A 20,257-nucleotide genomic window follows, 5' to 3' on the forward strand; every position below is an offset into this window, starting at 1 on the left:
GATCAATTACAGTGATACCTCTGGTTGCGTTCGCTGCGGGTTGCGTTTGTCACGGGATACAAATGCGCCAAACCCGGAAGTACTGGAACGGGTTACTTCTGGGTTCGGCGCATCACGCATGCACAAGAAGCGCTAATGCACGCTTTGCGCATGCGCAGAAGCACCGAATTGCGCCACGCACGTGCGCAGATTCGGCGCTTCAGGTTGCGCTCTTTTCATGTTGCGAACGGGCCTCCGGAACGGACCCTGTTCACAACCAGAGGTACCACTGTATGCAGAGTGGGGCCTAACTAGGCCTCCCCAATATTCGATTCAAGTTGGCACGCCTGCCCTTTGGCTGCTCCTGTACAGGATGTGTGCACTCCAACACACAACTTGTGAAACTTGTGGGGCTGCTGGGAGGTGGTAGTTCAAAACACCTGGAAGGCACCAGGTTGGCAGAGGCTGCAGTAATTTCTGCCTCCTCCTCCTCCTCTAAAGAAACCCAACTTGAAACATTATTTAAGGGAGGAAAGTGGCGGTGGGGTGAGGATAAGGACCACTCTGACCTTTCAACTTGAGAGGTGGGGGGAAGGGGGCCCATTGCCTTAGAAATGAAAGTCGTAGTTGATTTACACGTGCTTACATTGAAAAACAGTGCAGCCGGGCATTTATCAACATTGCTATTGTACAACAGCCGTCACAGGACACACAACGGACAATGTAGAAAATAAAATTAAAAATTAAAAACAATATTATAAAAAAAATTACAAAGGAAACATGAAACAGGAGAAGGACTCTCCGTACGACAAAGATAAATACATAGAGAGAGAACAAGCCCCCGGCAAGGGGGTGGTTTGCAAGCCCAGCATCCGGGGCTCTTCTTTTCCCATAATCTTTATTTACAAAAGTTTGATCCCTTCCTTCCCACTTGGAAATAATGCTAGAAAAATAACTGCGGGAGGCCGAGAGAAGATTTGCCTGAAAAGCCAGGGGCACGAAGCAGCAGGAAGTTCCCCGACGACGGCTCCGTTGGCACAAACACAGCGCCTCGTTTTTAAGTGGGGCTCGGACCGGAGAACGCTCTGCTGGAATGCGGCCCCCGTTTTTTAAAACTCTAATTCTCTTTTTACAAAAAAAGAAGAAGTGTGTGTAAAAGCAATAACACGGGACTGTATTTCTGTTAAAAAAAGAAAGAGGTTCGTTTTTAAAAAAAAAACCAAAACAGATATGCAAAAAAACAGTGTACCGGCATTTCGTATGGGCTTGAGATTGCTCAGGTGGTTGGAAAGAAAACAAAGGAGAAAAATGTGAAACTGGAAATAGGAACGAAGCCCTGCTGAAGGCCACTTTCCGAACATGGAAAGGCACGTTCCGAAATCGTTGCGGCTGCCGAGGGGGAAAGGGACTGACAGCTGCAACAAGTATGTGGCTGGATTATGAAGGAAGGTCTCCCTGCCTCCAGGTTCCTTGCCTCTCTCCTCTTTGCCTGCCCTCTCTCTGTCGTTTTGAGGACACCCCCCCCCCCCGCCCGGGCTCCTGTGAGCAAATTTAGACAGTATCCAGCTTGCCAGTGTGAGTTTTCCAGGGGCCTTAATGTGGAAACCACATAGCGGGCGCCCAGTTTTCCAGGGGGAGCGGCTTTGGGTGCCGAACCAAGTTGGGCGGGCATCCATGTTTGCCTTGTAATGCCAGTGCAGCGGGGCGGGAAGAATCAAGTTCATGGGATGAGAAGGTGCTTAGCTCTTCGTCCGACGCTTGCCGGTTCTCCCCTCGAGAAAAAAAGGCTCTCCGCTAAAGTTGGGCGCAATCCCCGGTATCTTGTTCCTTTCCGTCCAGGTCTGAAACTGAAAACCAGCCCATCGGGGTGGAAGCATTTGTGGGGGTCCTGCAAAGGAGTCCCCACGCCCTCAAGCACCCCTTGACAACCCCCCCCCCCCAGCATTTTAGAAAATCTGGGATCAGGGGAGTGTTTGCTGAGGCAATGCCAAATTCTCGATTTCTGTGCTGTCCACAGGCAAGTTTCACGTACAGGAGCACATTCCTTCAAAAGGCATCTAGTCTACTCTTTAAACCGGTTTAATAGCCATTCCCTTTCCCCAGGGACCGGCGGTTCTCTGAGGTGAGGCTGGGGAATCTCAATACAGAGTATCTACTGTGTTTCCCCCTCAACAATCTAAAATTCCTGGCATTCCTTAAGGGAGCAGAGATAAGACAACCCGGTAGACGTTTATACCGTAGATTTTGGTTGCGTCCACACCATAAATTTAAAACCCTCTTATATCATTTTAGAGAATCATGGCTTCCCCCCCGCCAAAGAATCCAGAGAACTGTAGCTTATCCGAGGTTTCCTTACCACCCTCCGTGCCCCTAAAGTAAAGGTAAAGGGACCCCTGACCATCAGGTCCAGTCGTGTCCGACTCTGGGGTTGCGGTGCTCATCTCGCTTTATAGGCCAAGGGAGCCGGCGTTTGTCCGCAGACAGCTTCCGGGTCATGTGGCCAGCATGACAAAGCTGCTTCTGGCGAACCAGAGCAGTGCATGGAAACGCCGTTTACCTTCCCGCTGGAGCGGTCCCTATTTATCTACTTGCACTTTGATGTGCTTTCGAACTGCTAGGTGGGCAGGAGCTGGGACCGAGCAACGGGAGCTCACCCCGTGGCAGGGATTCGAACCGCCGACCTTCTGATCAGCAAGCCCTAGACTCTGTGGTTTAACCCACAGCGCCACCTGGGTCCCTCCGTGCCCCTAACAAACTACAGTTCCCAGGAATATTTTTTTTGGGAAGCTACGACTCTTAAAGTGAGATACGAGCGTTGATGTGACTACAGCCGAGGATCACTTTCTGTGGGCACCAGGGCTATCCTAACACCTTCTCTGCTCCTGGGGGAAAGAAAGCAGGCACTGGGTTATCAGGGGAGGGGCATTCTGGGGTATTGCAGGGGGTTGGACTAGATGACCCTCGGGTCCCTACAATTCTATGACAGGTTGGGGGTGGGTCCCCTATGGGGAGACATTCACATGAACTGCGAGTCCGGGGCTTGGAGACACGACGCCTGTGTTCTTCCTCCCAGAAACATCTACACTGCCTTCTCCCTCCTCACTTTCTGCTCCTACAGGGCTGTGGGAAAATGCTCCCCGCGTGACGGGACTTCTTCTGTCGCAGATTCGATGCGTGGATGTGACAAGCCACAAACTGCGCCACCGCTCCAGAGCTACTGTGGCTCACTAGCTGGGCCTTGGCTCAGGGCCAGGGCAGCTGCCTTGCATGTAGAAGCTCCCATCTCTCACCTGCGGCACCCTTGCGTGAAGCCCTGGAAAGCCCCTGACAGTATCAACGTTACTGAGCCAGGTGTATCTATGCTCTCTCTTGGTACAAGGCAGCTTCCTGTCAGCAACAGGATCCCAGGGGAGGTGGGGCCGGAGTGGGGTCCTGCCGCGTGATCCTCCTGATCCACGAGCCTGCAGAACCTGAAGAGCTCTGAGCCCACCCCCCTGCACCGGAAAGCCGGCCGGTACGGGACATTTGCCGCTTCTCGGCAGAGAATCCGGTTGTCCCCACGATGGCTCCTGCCATTCACCCGGCCCAAGAGCACGTCAATTTTAGAAGGATTTGGCTTGCCGAGCCCTTTCTGGTTTCAGGAATCGGGAGACAGCGGCCCTTCCTGCCTCGGTGGGGCGAGGCGGAAGAGAGCGAAGGAAAAACTCTCTCTGGGGGATTTGTGGGTGGGCATTTCAACATCTGGAACGCCTGGGAAGAAGATGAGCAACACATGGCCAAGATATCTGGGCGGAAGGGAGCAGGGAGAAGTTGCCAGGGTTTTTCCACACGTGTCCAGTTAGACGGGGCTGCTTAGCCCCAAGACCTATAGACTAAGTAAGACATGTGTGAAGAGGAGGCTGGCTTAGCAGTTGCGGTTGGCAATGGATGGACCTTTCGGGCGATGCCACGGAGCAGTGAGCCCAAAAGGTTTTGCCGTGACCTTTGTCCACAGCGAGGTCTTCCAGCACCCACGTTTTTCCGTGCTGGAGGACTGATAGGGCCTGCGCTTGTGAGCCAGGTTGCAAGGCGGGGGCTCAGAAAAGGGAAAGGCAGCGTCGCTGTTTGGAATGCCGGCTCTCTCCCCCCTCGCTGGAAAACAATCTCCAGTTTGGCTAGGGGCGTAATGCGAACCACTTTGCTTTGAGGAGGCACCTCCAGGAGCAGAGGGAAGACCACCCCCTCCTTGCCAAATCATTTCCTGGGGTCCACACCCAAGGCCACGGGAGCGACAATTTAAGAAGAATAGTGAGAAGGAGGACCCAGGATCCGGCTTCCAAAGGGAGACCCTCTCCGGCTAAGACTGGAGAACATTCCGCTCTTCGCTGGGAGCAAATCTACCTGAGGGGGTGGGAACCCAGGTTGGGGGGGGGGGGCTTAGCTTCTGATTCTTTAACCAAAGCTGTGAGGAATGGTGCAGGAGGGCGGGGTAAAGGACTCCCCAAAGGAAGGGTGGCAGTGCTGAAACCCCCTCAAACACCTCTCCCTAAAAAGTGTATCTTCGCCCCCAGTTCGTCGCTGGGCATCTCCTGGTAGCAGATGAACGAGAATCACTTCCCCAGTGCTTGCTCTGCTGCACTGCAGCCTCCCACCAGAAGGGGGAGCCTCCTTGAAATCCCGCAGCCGGGTTGGAAGGAGCTGGGGGGTGGGGAGGCGTGTGCTCCAGGAACGCATTGAGCAGGGCCCACACCCGTTCCAAGTCCAAGGGTCTGGGTTAGCGCCAGTCTGTTGGTCCCTCCTTCCAGCCCAGCCCATCCTCCGTTTCCTGATCACATGGGCGGAACGATGAGACCCGACAACGCTGGAAAGAAAAGGAGAGAAGGGTCATGTTCTGCGGAGAAGAAGAAGAAGAAGAAGAGTTTGGATTTGATATCCCGCTTTTCACTACCCGAAGGAGTCTCAAAGCGGCTCACATTCTCCTTTCCCTTCCTCCCCGACAACAAACACTCTGTGAGGTGAGTGGGGCTGAGAGACTTCAGAGAAGTGTGACTAGCCCAAGGTCACCCAGCAGCTGCATGTGGAGGAGTGGAGACGCGAACCCGGTTCCCCAGATAACGAGTCTACCGCTCTTAAGGCGGCCACGTTGTAGACAAAGGGCGAGGAACCTGCAGCCCTTCCAGGCAGCGTGGTGTAGTGGTCAGAGCGTTTGGACTGGGAGACCAGCGAGCTCAGCCATGAAGCTGACTGGGTGTGACTTTTTTCGGGGGGGGGGCAAACACTGCCTCTCATCCTAGCCTAACCTCACAGGGTTGTTGTGGGCATGAAACAGGGAAGGGGAAAACCACGTGCGGTCAGCCTGCAACGTATTTGTGCATGCACGCTTGGCAAAATAAAAACAAGACATTGCGCCCAATGTGTTTTGACTATGAGCGGTTTTGGCTTCCGGCACGATCCTGGGAACGTAGCAGTAATAAATAAAGGTTGGACTCCAGTTCCCATCATTCCCAGTCAATATGGTCAATGGTCAAGCATGAGGAGGGTTGTAGTCCTGCAGTGTCGGTGACGGCAGCAGGTTCCCCGCCCCTGATGTGACCTCTATGTACGCAGAGCCTTTTTTTTTACATGTCTGGAATTGCCTGTGCCAACCTGGGGCCCTCCTGATGGGAGTTGGAGTCCAACAGTATCCAGAGGGCACCAGGTTGGTGACGACCTGGCGCTGTAGACCCTTTGGGGTTTGGGCAGCACCTGAGACGCGGTCTGAAGGCAGACAGCCTTGTGGCAAGGGGTGACTTACCACGGCATGCATCTGGCCAGGTGGCAAAGCCATCCGTCTACATCGTCCTGCCAAGTGAGGAGGAAAAATCTTACCACTTTCCGATCTCCCACCTCCCTGGTTTGAATGGCGGCAGTCAGAGGAGAGAAGGAGATCTTCCTTTGCGCCTGTCAAGCCAGGCGGGCGGGAGATCCCTCTCTACTGAACTCTACTGAGCATGTGCAACAGCTCGTGTGCCCCGCCTCAAACCACAGGAGCCGCCACCTCAAAGGCCCTGCTGGAAATTGCGCCTCAGGCCAACGCTAAGGGTTAAGTGGACTTGGCTCTTTCAACATGGAATTAATGTTTTCTGGGATGGTTCTTTGGGGAGAATGTAGCAGAAGGCGTGTGGTGGCAGAGGCCCCCCGGTAAGTGGGTACTACCCTTTGGCGAGCAAAAAGGGTAGGCCCACCTCGCAAGGTCGCTGTTAAGGAGCCGCACTCGTTCACGGCAAGAGGAGCAGAAAAAAGAGGGGGTGGGGGGAGAGAGAGAGAAGGCCGACAGAGCAAGGCGCGAGAACAAGAGAACAGACATACTGTGTGATTAGGAATAAGCCAGTCCTTGCAGCGACCGAGTCGGAGTGTGGAACTTGTCTGCCGAATCCTCAAAGGTTTGGTCTGGTTGGCAGGACCCGGCAAGCGGTGGCGCAGGGAGAGTAAAGGACAGAGTGGCAGAAGCGAGAGCAAGCGAGAAAAGGGAAATGTCCGGGGGGTGGGGTGGGATGGAGAAAAGAAAGCAAAGAACGAAAGGCGGTTAAGGAAGAGGAAAGTTTGCAGCCCAGTCTGACCTCATAAGCAACTGCTGCTGGGTAAAAGGGGCCTGATCCCAGGAACACCCACCCAATTTCTACTCCGGGTGAGAAGGCAGTTAGGGGAACCCCTTGCTAGCATCTCTCCCATGTCCCCAGGGAAGATGTTGGTCAAGAGGGCAGCCGTGGCATTGACCCGCCCAAAGGAGGCGATGCATCGCATCCAGGCTGCGTAGTATAGCGGTTAGACCTGGACCCAGACCTAGGAGGCCAGGGTTCAAATCTTCACTCTGCCACGAAGCCTGCTGGGTGACCCTGGGCCAGCCACAGCGCCTAACCCACCTTGCCGTGAGGATAAAATGGGGAGAGGAGGAACCCACCTTGGAGGAAAGGTGGGATATGAATGCAATCAACGTCATCATATTGGGCAGTATCCAGCTAAGTCGTCCTGACAGTGCAAGGATTTATGGCAGTGCACTAGAATTACCCCTACTCCCCCACATGCCTCCTGCGCTCATCTCCAGGGCGTTGGGGGGACACCCTAGACATGATAGGAGTTGATAAAATCTTGCAGGGCACAGGGAAAGTGGATCGAGAAAGGTGTTTCTCCCTTTGCCGTTAACATTAGAACCAGTGAAGCTGAAGGTTGGAAGAGGACTCAGGGACGGATAAGAGAAAGTTAGCCTATGGAGTTAACCTGTGGAACTCCCGCCCACAGGAAGCGGTGACGGCCACCAACTTGGATGGCTTGAAAAGAGGATTGGACAAATTCATGGAAGAGGGGAAGGCTACCAATGGCTTCTAACCAGGACGGCTCTGCTCTGCTTCCTTGCGATGCTGCTAAATCCCCGTTGCTGGGAGCCACAGGAGGGGAGAGAGGTCTTGTGTTCGGATCCTGCTTGCGGACTTCCATACGCATCTGGTTGGCCACTGTGAGAACAGGCCCCTGGTCTGATCCAGCAGCTTCTTCTCACGTTCTCCCTTTGCTCGTGCCTCCCACCCGCTTTTCAAATCGCCTCCAGAGGGTTGGGGGAAAGCCCAGAACAGATTTAGAGGGGAGGGAAGGCTGTTGCAGAAGTGCAAATCCTTGCGCTGAGGAGACGAGCGAGCAGGGCGCATCGCTGCCGCTGCCGCCACACAGCAAAACGTGGCCGCCTCGCCCTCCCTGCCACGTCCTACCCACCCACCCCTTTCCCGCTGCCCCGGCTGCCTCTGTGACTTGCGCCCCTTCATGCCCCCAGCTGCCACCAAAGGAGACGGACCGCGAGGACCGGCCAGCTCACCCTGCAGTGTGTTCCCGTTGGCACTGGTGCAGGTGGGGGGCGGGGAGGCTTGTGGCCGCACCACGGGGGCAAAGGCGCTTTTCTGCTTGACGGCGGAGATCATGTTGACGGGAGAGAAGGAGAAGACGCCTCCCGGGGTGGAGGAGCTGGCGATGGACGAGGCCCCCAGGGGCGGGCTGGAGGGCATGACTGGCGTGGAAAGAAGGACAGGGGTTAGCCGGCAGCGGGAGTGAGCAGGGGCGAGGGGAGGTGGACCCCCACCGGACTGTGTTTTGTGGGGTTTTTTTTTTATATTGCGAACCCACGGCACTAAAATGCAGCCGTACAGTGGTACCCCGCAAGACGAATGCCTCGCACAATGAAAAACTCGCAAAACGAAAGGGTTTTGCGAGTTTTTAGTTGACTCGCGAGACGAATTCGTCTATGGCTGTTTCTCGCCAGACGAATTCGTCTGGCGAGGTACCACTGCAAGCCGGCACCGGAGCCGCGCGCCACCGCGTTTTAAGGCTGCAGCGAGCGAACAGCAGCGCTCGCTGCAGCCTTAAAATGCGGCGTGGCTCCGGTGCCGGTCGGGAGGGGCCCCCGGACTTTTCCCCCATAGGAACGCATTAATTAAATTTTAATGCGTTCCTATGGGAAACGGTGCCTCGCAAGACGAAATTTCCGCAAGACGAAAAGTCTTGCGGAACGAATTAATTTCGTCTTGCGAGGCACCACTGTACCTTGGTTTTCAAAAAGAATGCGTCCCGGAAGTCCGTTCGACTTCCGAAACATTCGGAAACCAAGACTCGGCTTCCGGTTGCGCTGGCGCCCCAGAAACAATAGCGGAAGCCGCATCGGATGTCCGGCTTCCAAAAAAAACGTTCAGAAACTGGAACACTAGCTTCCGGGTTTTGATCGTTCAGGAGCCGAAATGTACGAGTGCCAAGGCATTTGACAACCTAGGCACGACTGTACATATTAAAAATAGGAACACAAAACAAACCATAAATCCCAACAGCACATTATCATTATTATTTATTAAGTTTGCAGGGGGTTGGCCTAAATGACCCTCGTGGTCCCTTCCATTTTTACAGTTATATGATTCCACGAACCAAGGCACAGGAACTGAAACATGGCTACCGTTCAAAATTCTGTGCTTCTCCGAATTTTGCAACTCAGTTCTCCAATGAAGCAATGTGCGGAAAAATGTGTGCATCACAGGGCAGTGTGACTAAGAAAAGCATATATTAGCAAAAATAACGTGCCAAAAAGCATTATATTAGAGGAAATTGCATGCAAAAATGTGCATATTGCATGCAAAAATGTGTACATTTGGGGGATTTTTTTAAATTTACTTCGTAAATTTGTAAAGAAAATAACCCTCAGAACACTTTACAAAAAAAAGCAATAAAAGTATTATTAAGAAAGAACCACTAAAATGTTCCAGAAATTAAAGTCAGCAATAAATTAAAAACAAACCACCCTTCTAGATTTCTGGGTAGGCTTATCTAAACAAAAATGTTTTTAGCTGGCGCTGGGAAGACTACAGTGATATCAAATTGACACTAAAAGTCTGATGAATTTTCACAAATTGCTGCAAAAATGTGGAGAAAAATGGATTCAGGATTGGAAAAGTGAGAAACTGAGAAATCAGAGACAGGGATTCGTCTATCCTCGGACCTCACCTGGGAGTTCCCAGGCCTACGCACCCCCAAGTTCAGCTTCCCCTACCATGAGGGCTAGTCCCTTAGCCTTCTTAAAACGGAGCTGCGATTCTCAGGAAAGGGAAGCTCTGCCCAGGCACCCTCGACCCGCCCTTCCGCAAAGGCGGCAGACACTTACTGGCGTAGGGGGAGTTGGCCGTGGAGCCGTTGAGGAAGCTGGGGGACCCCGGGACCCCCAGGCTGGTCATGGCAGTCCCTGCGTAGCCGTTCATGCTGGACGTGATGGTGTTGTAGTTGCTCTGCTGCGGGGTGGAGCTGGGGACGTAGCCTCGCGGCGAGACACTGCTTGTGTTGCGTGTGTACCCTGGAAGGCAGGGCAGGAAGTTGCTAAGTTTACTAAATATCTTAAGATGTCTTCCTTCCCTTCTTCCTTCCTATTTATCTTTCTCTCCTCTCTCTTTTTCTCCCTTCCTCTCCTTCTTCCCTCTCCTTCCTTCATTCTATCTTTCTCTCCTCTCTCTCCCTTCATTCATTCCTATCTATCTTTCTCTCCCCTTTCTCTCTTTCTCTTCCTTCCTTCTTTTTCTCCCCCTCTCTCTTTCTCTCTCTTGCCCTTCCTTCCTTCCTCTCCTTCCTATCTATCTTTCTCTCATCTCTCTTTTTCTCCCTTCCTCTCCTCCCTCCCTCTTCTCCCTCTCTTCTATCTTTCACTCCCTTCCTTCCTTCCTTCCTTCCTTCCTTTCTTTCTTTCTTTCTTTCTTTCTTTCTCCTCTCTCTCTTTCTCTCCCTTCCTTCCTTCCTTCCTTCCTTCCTTCCTTCCTTCCTTCCTTTTCTCTCCCCCTCTCTCTTTCTTTTCCTCCCTCTCCTTCCTTCATTCTATCTTTCTCTCCTCTCTCTCCTTTCATTCCTTCCTATCTTTCTCTCCCCCCTTTCTCTCCCTTCTTCTCCTTCCTTCCTCTCCTTCCTTCCTTCCTTCCTTCCTTCCTTCCTTCCTATCTTTCTCTCCTTTCCCTCACCTCATTCCTTCCTATCTATCTGTATTTCTTTCTCTCTCTCTCTCCTCTCTCTCTCTCTCTCTCTCCCTCTCCTCTCCTTCCTTCCTTTTCTCTCCCCCCCTCTCCCTTTCTCTCCCCCCCCCCCGTCTCTTGACTCACAATGTTAGATTCAGGTATACAACAATGAAACCAACAGAGGTTGGAAGGGGATCCCATCACGTCACATCAAAAGCCTGGGAGTGTCATAACCTGGTGCTGAAGAGGTGATAATGGCAGCCTTGCTAGGGCAACTGCGGGCAGTAGGCACTACTACTACTAATAATAACTACCTGTTAGCAAACGTCCCGCCCGGGGCAAGTTGTGAGACTGACCCCCCAGGCAGGGAAGAAAGCCTGAGTGCATTCCTGGCTACTCGAGTCCAGTGGCACATTGATATGCGATTGTTCCCCCCCCCACACAAGCCATTAAGGCTAAACTATTTTATTGTAGATAAGATGCAGAGCATGTCTCTGCTTGCCAGCTCAGATACAGTACTCAGAGCTGCGCATAACGCATCTAGCATCTCTCTTGAGCCAGAACTGAAAGTGAAAGTAAAGATATACAGTAACATCACATGGTTGAGAAAGCAGACAAAACAGCTGTCTTTCTCATGGGGAAAACACAAGTCATACCAGCCTCGCTGCTGCTTTTGCAGCTTGGTCTGTACCAATATCCTAACCAGTAGCAGGGACTGAACCTGGGACCTTCTGCTTGCAAAGCAGACAATCATCGTCCATCATCGATATTAATTTTTTATTTGTACCTTGCCCATCTGACCGGGTTTCCCCAGCCACTCCGCTGGCAGCTTCCAGCATGTATAAAAACATAGTAAAACATGAAAAGGCCACCCCTTTGTTGCCACCCTCTCTGAGACTTATCCTGTGGAAGGTCCTCAAAGGAGGGCTTCTCCCGGGAATGGTCACGTGAAGATGCCCTTCCATTGCTTACCTTGCTCTGAGCCCTGGGTGGATTCGCTGATGTTGACGGCCAGCTGGCTCCCAAAGGAGTTGACGTTCATCATGCCCGAGTGCGCATGGTTCCCACTCAGCGAGGTCAACTGGTTGGGGTTGCGCGGGATGCTGTACAAAGCCTCTGCGATGTCCGCCGCTCGCTTCAGAATTATGTCCTGGGAGAGAGGGGAGAGAACGCAGACATCCGCAATCCGACCTATGGAATAATTCCATTAATTAATATTGGGGGGGGGGGAAGTCCATGTATGGACATCATCACTGTCGTGGTTTCGGTTTCGCTTGGTTTGAAGAAGAAGAAGAAGAAGAGTTTGGATTTGATATCCCGCTTTATCACTACCCGAAGGAGTCTCAAAGCGGCTAACATTCTCCTTTCCCTTCCTCCCCCACAACAAACACTCTGTGAGGTGAGTGGGGCTGAGAGACTTCAGAGAAGTGTGACTAGCCCAAGTTGCATGTGGAGGAGCGGGGAAGCAAACCCGGTTCACCAGATAACGAGTCTACCGCTCTTAACCACTACACCACACTGGCTCTCTGACATGGCTGCTGCCCATTGGGAGCAGGTACGGCTGAAGGAAATCTTAAGGAAATCAGCCCTCAGTGCTCACTAGAAGGACAGATCCTGAAGCTGAGGCTCCAAGACTTTGGCCACCTCATGAGAAGAGAAGACTCCCTAGAAAAGACCCTGATGTTGGGAAAGATGGAGGGCACAAGGAGAAGGGGATGACAGAGGATGAGATGGTTGGACAGTGTTCTCGAAGCTACCAACATGAGTCTGAACAAACTGCAGGTGGCAGTGGAAGACAGGAGGGCCTGGCGGGATCTGGTCCATGGGGTCACGAAGAGTCGGACACGACTGAACGACTAAACAACAACACGGCAGAAGGCTTGGATCCCAGCAGTAGGTGGTGCCAGAGGCAGCTGATTTTCAGAGAATCATAGGGTTGGAAGGCCCCCCAAAGCTCATAGAATTGTAGAGTTGGAAGGGACCCCAAGGGTCATCTAGCCCAACCCCCTACAATGCAGGAATGTCAACAAAAGAATAACTGACAGAACCCCCCCCCCCAACCTCTACTTAAAAACCTCCAGGGAAAGAGAGTCCACAACCTTTTGTGGGATACCTTTCCACTGTCTATCAGCCCTAACTGTCAGAAAGTTCTTCCTGGTGCCTAGTTGGAATCTTATTTCTTGTCATTGAATGCATTGATTTGGGACCTGCCCTCTGGAGCAGAAGAAAAAAAAGCTTGTTCCATCTTTCTTGGGACAGCCCTTAAGATCTATGAAGCCCCCATGTCACATCCCAATCACTTCTTCCCCAGGCTAAACATACCCAACTCCCTCAAGCCTTCTTCCTAAGGCTTGGTTTCCAGACCCGTGACCATCTTGGTCGCCCTCCTCTGCAGACCTGCAAGCTAGTCAATATCCTCTTTAAGCTGTGCTGCCCAGAACTGGACACAGGACTTGAGGTGGGGTCTAACCAAGGCAGAAGGACCCCAAGAATCAACCCCTTGCAATGCAGGAATCACGGCTCAAGAATCCCTGTCAGGTGGCCATCCAACCTCTGCTTAAAAAGGGAAGGAGAGACCGCCATCTTCATTCTAGTTTCGCCCTCATCCTCCTTCTCCTTCTGGCTGACATCTATACCGGGCAAAACCCAGGTTCAGCATCCTTCAGGATCGGATCGGCTCCCTCTTTGTTCCTGCTCCGAGGGTAACATGTAGCCCGGCCCAGGTTTCCCCTGGGAGAGCGGGCTGAGAGCTGAGGCCCGCCATTTTGTTTGCGAGTGGGGGAAGATTTATGCCCCGGGAAGGGAAGAGCGACGAGGGACTTGGAGGAGGAAAACAAGGCCCCATCGTGGAGTCAAACGCCTCCCAGCCGATGGCCTGACCCGACGCCTCCACGAGCCCAAAGCAATATCCGTGCAGGTGGTGCTAACCGCTACTGAGCCATGAAAGCACCGGCTGGGCCCAGTTACGGGGGTGCGGGAAGGATGGGGCCGCCTTGAGCCCGTGACTTAACGGCCCTGGAATTCCTAATGACGAACAGATGTGGGGCTGGAGAGCCAGGCCCTCGTATGGGGCCCAGCTAGCTGGATGCAAGGTTGGGGGTGGGTGCGGGGGGTGGAGGGAGAGGTAGCAAACAAGGTCCGGGACATGGAAGCAATTACTGGCAGCGGGACCGAGAGAGGGACGTAAAAACGGTCCGGACGACCGGGGTCCCTGGAACGCCGCTCTGAAACAACATCCCCCACCAAATCCACCGACCTGCGCAAGATACAAACATGTGCTTCTCCTTCTGCACCGTCAACAATATTTTGATTCCTCTCCCGCCCTGCACCACGGGTCCCAGGGCGGGATACGGCAATTAGAGAGAAAAACACAGTTGTTAAGAGAAAATGGTTTCCAGCAGGGACAAGGAGAGGGGTGGGTCCCGGAAACACTTCTCTCAAGTATCGCAAGGAAGGAAACTACCACCGCAAAAGGTGGTAGACACACCTGGGAGGAGAGGAGCGTGCGTGGACCTCACTGGTGGCCGAGGGCTTGGCCAGGGAACCCCATGTGGAACGGGGTTGAGATGCACAAGTCGTAAAGGGTCCGCCTTGATATATAGCACTTTTGGGTGCCCCAAGAGCTTACAGAACCGTAGAATTGTACAGTCATGGGTGCTTTTTCCTGCATCGCACGGGGTTGGACTAGACGACCCTTGGGGTGCCCTCCAGCTCTAGAATTCTATGGTTCTGTGAGTTGGACCCCGAGCGCCTTCTAGTCCAACCCCACGCACTGCAGGAATCGTTTGCTCAAAGTGGGCCTCGAACCCACGACCCTGAGATTAAGAGACTCATGGCTTGCTGGGTACTATTTCAGCTGTCCTTACAACAATCCTTTGAAGCAGGCTATTCTACGCACAAGGATATTGAGGAGTGGCTTGCTAAAGGCAGCTGAGTGAGCTCACGTCATTAGCACAGGTATAAACAGGTGCTTCTTCAGGTAGCACTTGGTTAAAACTGTGGAACTCCTTCCCACAGGAGGCAGAGATGGCCTCCAACCTTGATCAGGGCACTAGACTTCTGTGGATGCAGCCTAGAATAGCATTAGCCTTTTTTGCTGCTGCATCACACCGTGGACTCATGTTCAGCTGGTGGTCCACTAAGAACCCCCCCAGATCCTTTTCACATGTATTACGCGCAAGCCAGATGTCCCCCATCTTATATTGGTGCAGTTGGTCCTTCCTGCCTAAGTGCAGAAAGAGTTGGTGCTTTAGTTGAGATTCCTGCATTGCAGGGGGTTGGACTAGATGACCCTTGGGACCCCTTCCGATTCTACCTTTCTCTGATTCCTTGACTGAGCTGAATGGACCATTGGCTTGACTCCGCGTAAGGCTGCCACTGAAGAAGTCCCACAATGCACCAGAGTGACGATACACTGGGCACCCTGGGGCATTGTGGGAAAATGTAAAAGGCGACACTCAGGACCCACTGATATAGGAGGGGGTCCTGGTTGTGTAGGCGCCCTGTGGAAGGGGGGGGGAACCCTGACACCCACACCAACAGTGCTCTGGCTCAAGGGAAAAGCACACACCTTTGGGTCAGGAAAGGAGGCAACAACCTGTGTGTGTGTGTGTGTGTGTGGTGTCAGGAGAGGATTTTGTGGCTGCACCTAGAGACGTCAAAAAAAGCATATCAGGAAAACGCGTTGAAACAAAATAGAAAATTCTTTCCAGTAGCACCTTAGAGACCAACTAAGTTTGTTCTTGGTATGAGCTTTCGTGTGCATGCACACTTCTTCAGATACACTGAAACAGAAGTCCCAAATTATGGGACTGTGGCAGACCAACACGGCTACCCACCTGTAACAGGAAAACGCGTTGTAAACTTCATAATGGGAAATCACGTTGGCGAAAGACGGGACTACACAGCGCCAACTGGTGTCACCGTGTTGGTAAAGGTAAAGGGACCCCTGACCATTAGGTCCAGTCGCGGACGACTCTGGGGTTGTGGCGCTCATCTCGTGTTACTGGTTGAGGGAGCCGGCGTACAGCTTCCGGGTCATGTGGCCAGCATGACTAAGCCGCTTCTGGCGAACCAGAGCAGCGCACGGAAACGGCGTTTACCTTCCCGCTGGAGCGGTACCTATTTATCTACTTGCACTTCGACGTGCTTTTGAACTGCTAGGTGGGCAGGAGCAGGGACCGAGCGACGGGAGCTCACCCCGTGGCCGGGATTCGAACCACCGACCTTCTGATCGGCAAGCCCTCGGCTCTATGGTTTAACCCACAGCGCCACCTGCGTCTAAAATGCTTTTTCTTTACTAGTGAGTCCTGAGTTGCACAGCCCTTTCCGACAAGGCTGGCTTGATCTATCCCTGAGAGGAGTCTTTGGCCTACCTGGTTGTTGTGTGGCATCCCATATAATGCTTCCACCAGGTCAGCCGCTCTCTTGAGTAGCACTTCCTGTGGGGAGGGAAACAAAGGAGAGGCTGATGGCAGGCCCACTTGGAGAGCAAACCTTAATGCAATCACCCCGCAAGAGTTATACCTTTCGATGATGTTTCATTCGTTCATTATTATTATCATTTCAAGCAAATGTGCTATTTACAACCAACCTGATACAGGTGTACGTACACATAAAACATGGGCCTTGCCCAACGCCCAATGATGCCAACCCCTGGTGTTTTCGCTAGCAGTGCCAAAAAACTGACAGTATTGGGAAGGCATTTAATATTATTTTTGGCGTTGCTGAAAATGTTTGTGAGCTCTGAGGGATCATAATTTGGGAGCTGGTTTAAAGCAAAGCCTCACATGAGAAAACACAAAAGATTGCAAAAATGTCTGCAACTAAATCAAATTTATGTTGGAAATGTAAATAGAGAGAAGGTACATTTTATTCATATGTGGAGGGCATGTTTTAAGGTAAAAGACTTCTGGGAAATGATTTCTAATGAATTAAAGAAAATAATTAAAAATACATTTGTTAAGAAACCAGAAGCCTTTCTATTAGGTTTAATAGGTGAAGAACTACCAAGAGAAGACAAAAGACTTTTTATGTATGCAACGGCGGCGGCGAGAATGTTACTAGCCCCAAAATGGAAAGAATTATAGAATCATAGAATCATAGAGTTGGAAGAGACCACAAGGGCCATCCAGTCCAACCCCCTGCCAAGCAGGAAACACCATCAAAGCAATCCTGACAGATGGAATGCTTAAAGACCTCCAAAGAAGGAGACTCCACCACACTCCTTGGCAGCAAATTCCACTGCCGAACAGCTCTCACTGTCAGGAAGTTCTTCCTAATGTTTAGGTGGAATCTTCTTTCTTGTAGTTTGAATCCATTGCCCCGTGTCCGCTTCTCTGGAGCAGCAGAAAACAACCTTTCACCCTCCTCTATATGACATCCTTTTATATATTTGAACATGGCTATCATATCACCCCTTAACCTTCTCTTCTCCAGGCTAAACATACCCAGCTCCCTAAGCCGTTCCTCATAAGGCATCGTTTCCAGGCCTTTGACCATTTTGGTTGCCCTCCTCTGGACACGTTCCAGCTTGTCAGTATCCTTCTTGAACTGTGGTGCCCACAACTGGACACAGTATTCCAGGTGAGGTCTGACCAGAGCAGAATATAGTGGTACTATTACCTCCCTTGATCTAGACGCTATACTCCTATTATCAACGAAGGAAGAATGGCAGACAAAATTGATGGAATATGCGGAAATGGCGAAACTGACGGGGAAGATCAGAAACCATGAGGATCAAGTATTTGTTAGAGATTGGAGTAAATTCGTAGTTTACTTTAAAAACCACTGTAAACAGTTAAAATCATTGGTAGCGTTGTAATGACATTTGTAATGTGAAACTAATTATGATAATTGGGGATAAAGAATAGTTGGATAAAGTAAAAGATGCAGGCAGAAAACTTAAAACTTTTAATATAAAAACCCACGGGACGGAGCGGAGGAAGTCTGAAGTTTCAGAGAACCTTGTAATTTAATGTTTGAATTGGTTAGTGATAAAGTGTATAAAAAATGTGAAAACCGGATAAAAAAATGTTAAAAAGAAGAAGAAGAGAAAACACATTTAGTCCTTGCACTGGCCCTGCCTTCCTGTGCCTCTTTGAACATTGCAACCACATAATGCTCTTCTCGATTGGGAGTGACCTGTGGCTGGCATCAAAGAGCACTTCATGTCTCCGCAGATTTCCACTAGAAGGCGACAACCATCTATACAATCATGTGTATCTTCTGCAGGCAAACACACACACACACACACACACACACACACACACACACCCCAAGCTAGCCACTTATTTTTTGGTGGCTCCTTAAACATTCCCCGCACGGTAGCTCTGAGCAGACCACCTGCATGCAAAACGTATCTGCATATATCCCACTGCAGGGATCACCAGCTTTTGGGATCTTGTGGGCATATCTGGAATTCCGACACAGAGCTGTGGACACTAAGGCCCGTCTCAGTCGCTTCTCCTGCACCCACTCTGGATCACACCAGACAGATAGAGAAAAGACATGTTATTGCACATACCCACATAAACTCTCTGCATTTCTACGGAGTGAAAGCCGTATCTTTTAGGGTTTGCATGATTTGACATGGGGCGGGGGGGGGGGGGAGCCCCAGCCACTAACAGATAAGAAGTTTACATTGGGAGACTGTGCAGTAAAGAAAAAAGATTACAGATCTGGTGCTTGCCAGCACTACAAGCAGATTGCTCTTTGTTGGGCAAATAATTCCTGCATTGCAGGGGGTTGGACTAGATGACCATTGGGCTCCCTTCCAATGTTACAATTCTATGATGCTCCTTGTTAATCTCTCTCTCTCTCTCTCCCGTACTCTTTCTTGGATGACAACAAAGCTGACAACAAATCACAGAATGCATCTCTGGACAGAGAGATAACCTATGGCAGGCACGTCCAACAGGTAGATCGTGATCTACTGGTAGATCACTGGATGTCTGTGGTAGATCACTGGTAGATCACTGCCCCCCAAGAAGCTCAACAAGTTTGGATCCCACCAGAAAAGCTCAACATTTTTGCCCTGGATCCCTAAAAAACGTGGTTTTCTCCTCCTTAAAAAAAGCTCAACAACTTCAATCTGAGCCCCCCCCCATGGGCCTTCCTCTTTCCTAAAAAAAACTTTGACCTGAACCCCCCAAAAGGGGGGGGATCACTGCCAGTTTTTAACTCTGTGAGTAGATCGCTGTCTCTTGGAAGTTGGCCACCCCTGACCTATGGTTTGATGGCGGTTTTGAAGAGACCCCTTGAAAGCATGAAGGGTCTACTTTGGGTTGAGTGACTGCTCCCGAACCTCTTTCAAAGCGGCTTCTAATGTATGTGGACATTTCTGTGATGAAAGCAAGGCCGACAGCACCTGCCAGCTTCCTGTGTTTTGGTCCTGGGGATTCTCCTTCTTATAACTTTGCAGTGCGATTGCATCATAGGTGGGAGCTCTGTTCCGAGGTTTCCACATCTATGCAAAAATGCACACGCAGGGGTACCTTCTGGTTACAGACGCTTCAGGTCACAGACTCCGCTCACCCAGAAATAGAACCTCGGGTTAAGAACTTTGCTTCAGGATGAGAACAGAAATATCGTGTGGCGGCGGCGTGGTGGCAATGGGAGGCCCCATTAGCTAAAGTGGTACCTCAGGTTAAGAACAGTTTCAGGTTAAGAACGGACCTCTAGAACGAATTAAATTCTTAACCCGAGGTACCACTGCAATTGAAACACCACCCTCTGTGCAAAAATCCTTACCCTTCTTTCTAGACCTGCTCAGTGTGCTGCCTTGGGGGTGCTCTCGCAAGATCTCGTGGGTCTGTTCACGAGTTCCCACGATATCTCGCAGGGCCACCCCCAGGCCTCCAGAACTGGTGCACCCAGAGGACCTTGCCCAGCAGAGCAAGCCAGAGCGCTTAAAATTTTAATTTAATTTGCACCATTTCAACCGGCCAGCCTCACACAATGCAAGGCTGAGAATGCAGAAGCTAAAGGGCCACGAGATGTGGCTATACTGTATTATTACCCAATGTTCTCAAGGCGACTCACGCAGCTAACCAATAAATATTTAACTGTTTTAAACTAGGGGCTGCTACCCTAGTAGCGTTGCTCACCAGCTCCCTCCCTTCGCAGTCCTCCCCACTTCCTCTGACAGCTCCTTCAAACTTGGGGTTCCCGTCTGCCCTGTCTGCGCAAACGTCTGTGAGAAGGCACCACATATCCTCCAGTGGGAGACTGCGTGATGCTTCTATGTCTATAGGAAGAAATACGACCATGGTAACTGCAGGCTCTACGCCTTGTACACCACCTAGCACGCTTCCACGATTTCCAAACTTGTCATGTTGGTCACGCACTTTTTAGACATGCATCATTTTGCGGCACAGTAAAAATCAGTTTTGATAGCAAAGCGGGGGTTAAACTACTCCCTTTCCAGCCCCGGGATGAGTGCAAGGAGTGTTTGTGCGGCATCCCTACACATAGCTGTCAACTTTTCCCTTTTTTAAAAAGGGAAATTCCCTTATTCCGAATAGGATTCCTCGGAAGAAAAGGGAAAAGTTGACAGCTATGCCCCTACAGACTGCAGCCGACACACTAACTTTGTGAAACAGCGAAATAAATATAATTAAGAACTCTGGCCGGAAATTTCAACCAAAACGATGCGTTTACTCGTGAGTAAATACAAATATAGTATCAATCCTGTTAAGCTTTACAGTCTTGAATAAAGAAATAGTTTCACATTGAAAAATCCCTTGAAAGTCTTTTAGACTTTTACTATCTTAATATTATTTGATATCGCCAGCTGAGGA

The 20,257-nt window shown here is 51.1% G+C and overlaps 1 protein-coding gene across 2 annotated transcripts in view; it reads right to left on the reverse strand.

The window, feature by feature from the left end:
- Positions 1-4,456: 4,456 nt before the first annotated feature.
- LOC117053361 (transcription factor COE1-like) overlaps positions 4,457-20,257 on the reverse strand; it is a 98,315-nt gene continuing 82,514 nt past the window's right edge. Inside the window, exons 13-18 of one of the 2 annotated variants that reach the window (XM_033161041.1) lie at positions 15,833-15,898; positions 11,430-11,607; positions 9,626-9,811; positions 7,802-7,990; positions 6,307-6,387; positions 4,457-4,819 (exon numbers count right to left, since the gene is read on the reverse strand). In XM_033161041.1, coding sequence (XP_033016932.1) covers positions 6,314-6,387; positions 7,802-7,990; positions 9,626-9,811; positions 11,430-11,607; positions 15,833-15,898 — 693 coding nt within the window. In that variant the 3' untranslated portion in view covers positions 4,457-4,819; positions 6,307-6,313. The remainder of the gene's footprint in view (positions 4,820-6,306; positions 6,388-7,801; positions 7,991-9,625; positions 9,812-11,429; positions 11,608-15,832; positions 15,899-20,257) is intronic. The other variant, XM_033161042.1, reaches the window with a different exon arrangement.

The sequence above is a fragment of the Lacerta agilis genome, chromosome 9, assembly GCF_009819535.1.
Source record: "Lacerta agilis isolate rLacAgi1 chromosome 9, rLacAgi1.pri, whole genome shotgun sequence".
Classification (NCBI taxonomy): domain Eukaryota; kingdom Metazoa; phylum Chordata; class Lepidosauria; order Squamata; family Lacertidae; genus Lacerta; species Lacerta agilis.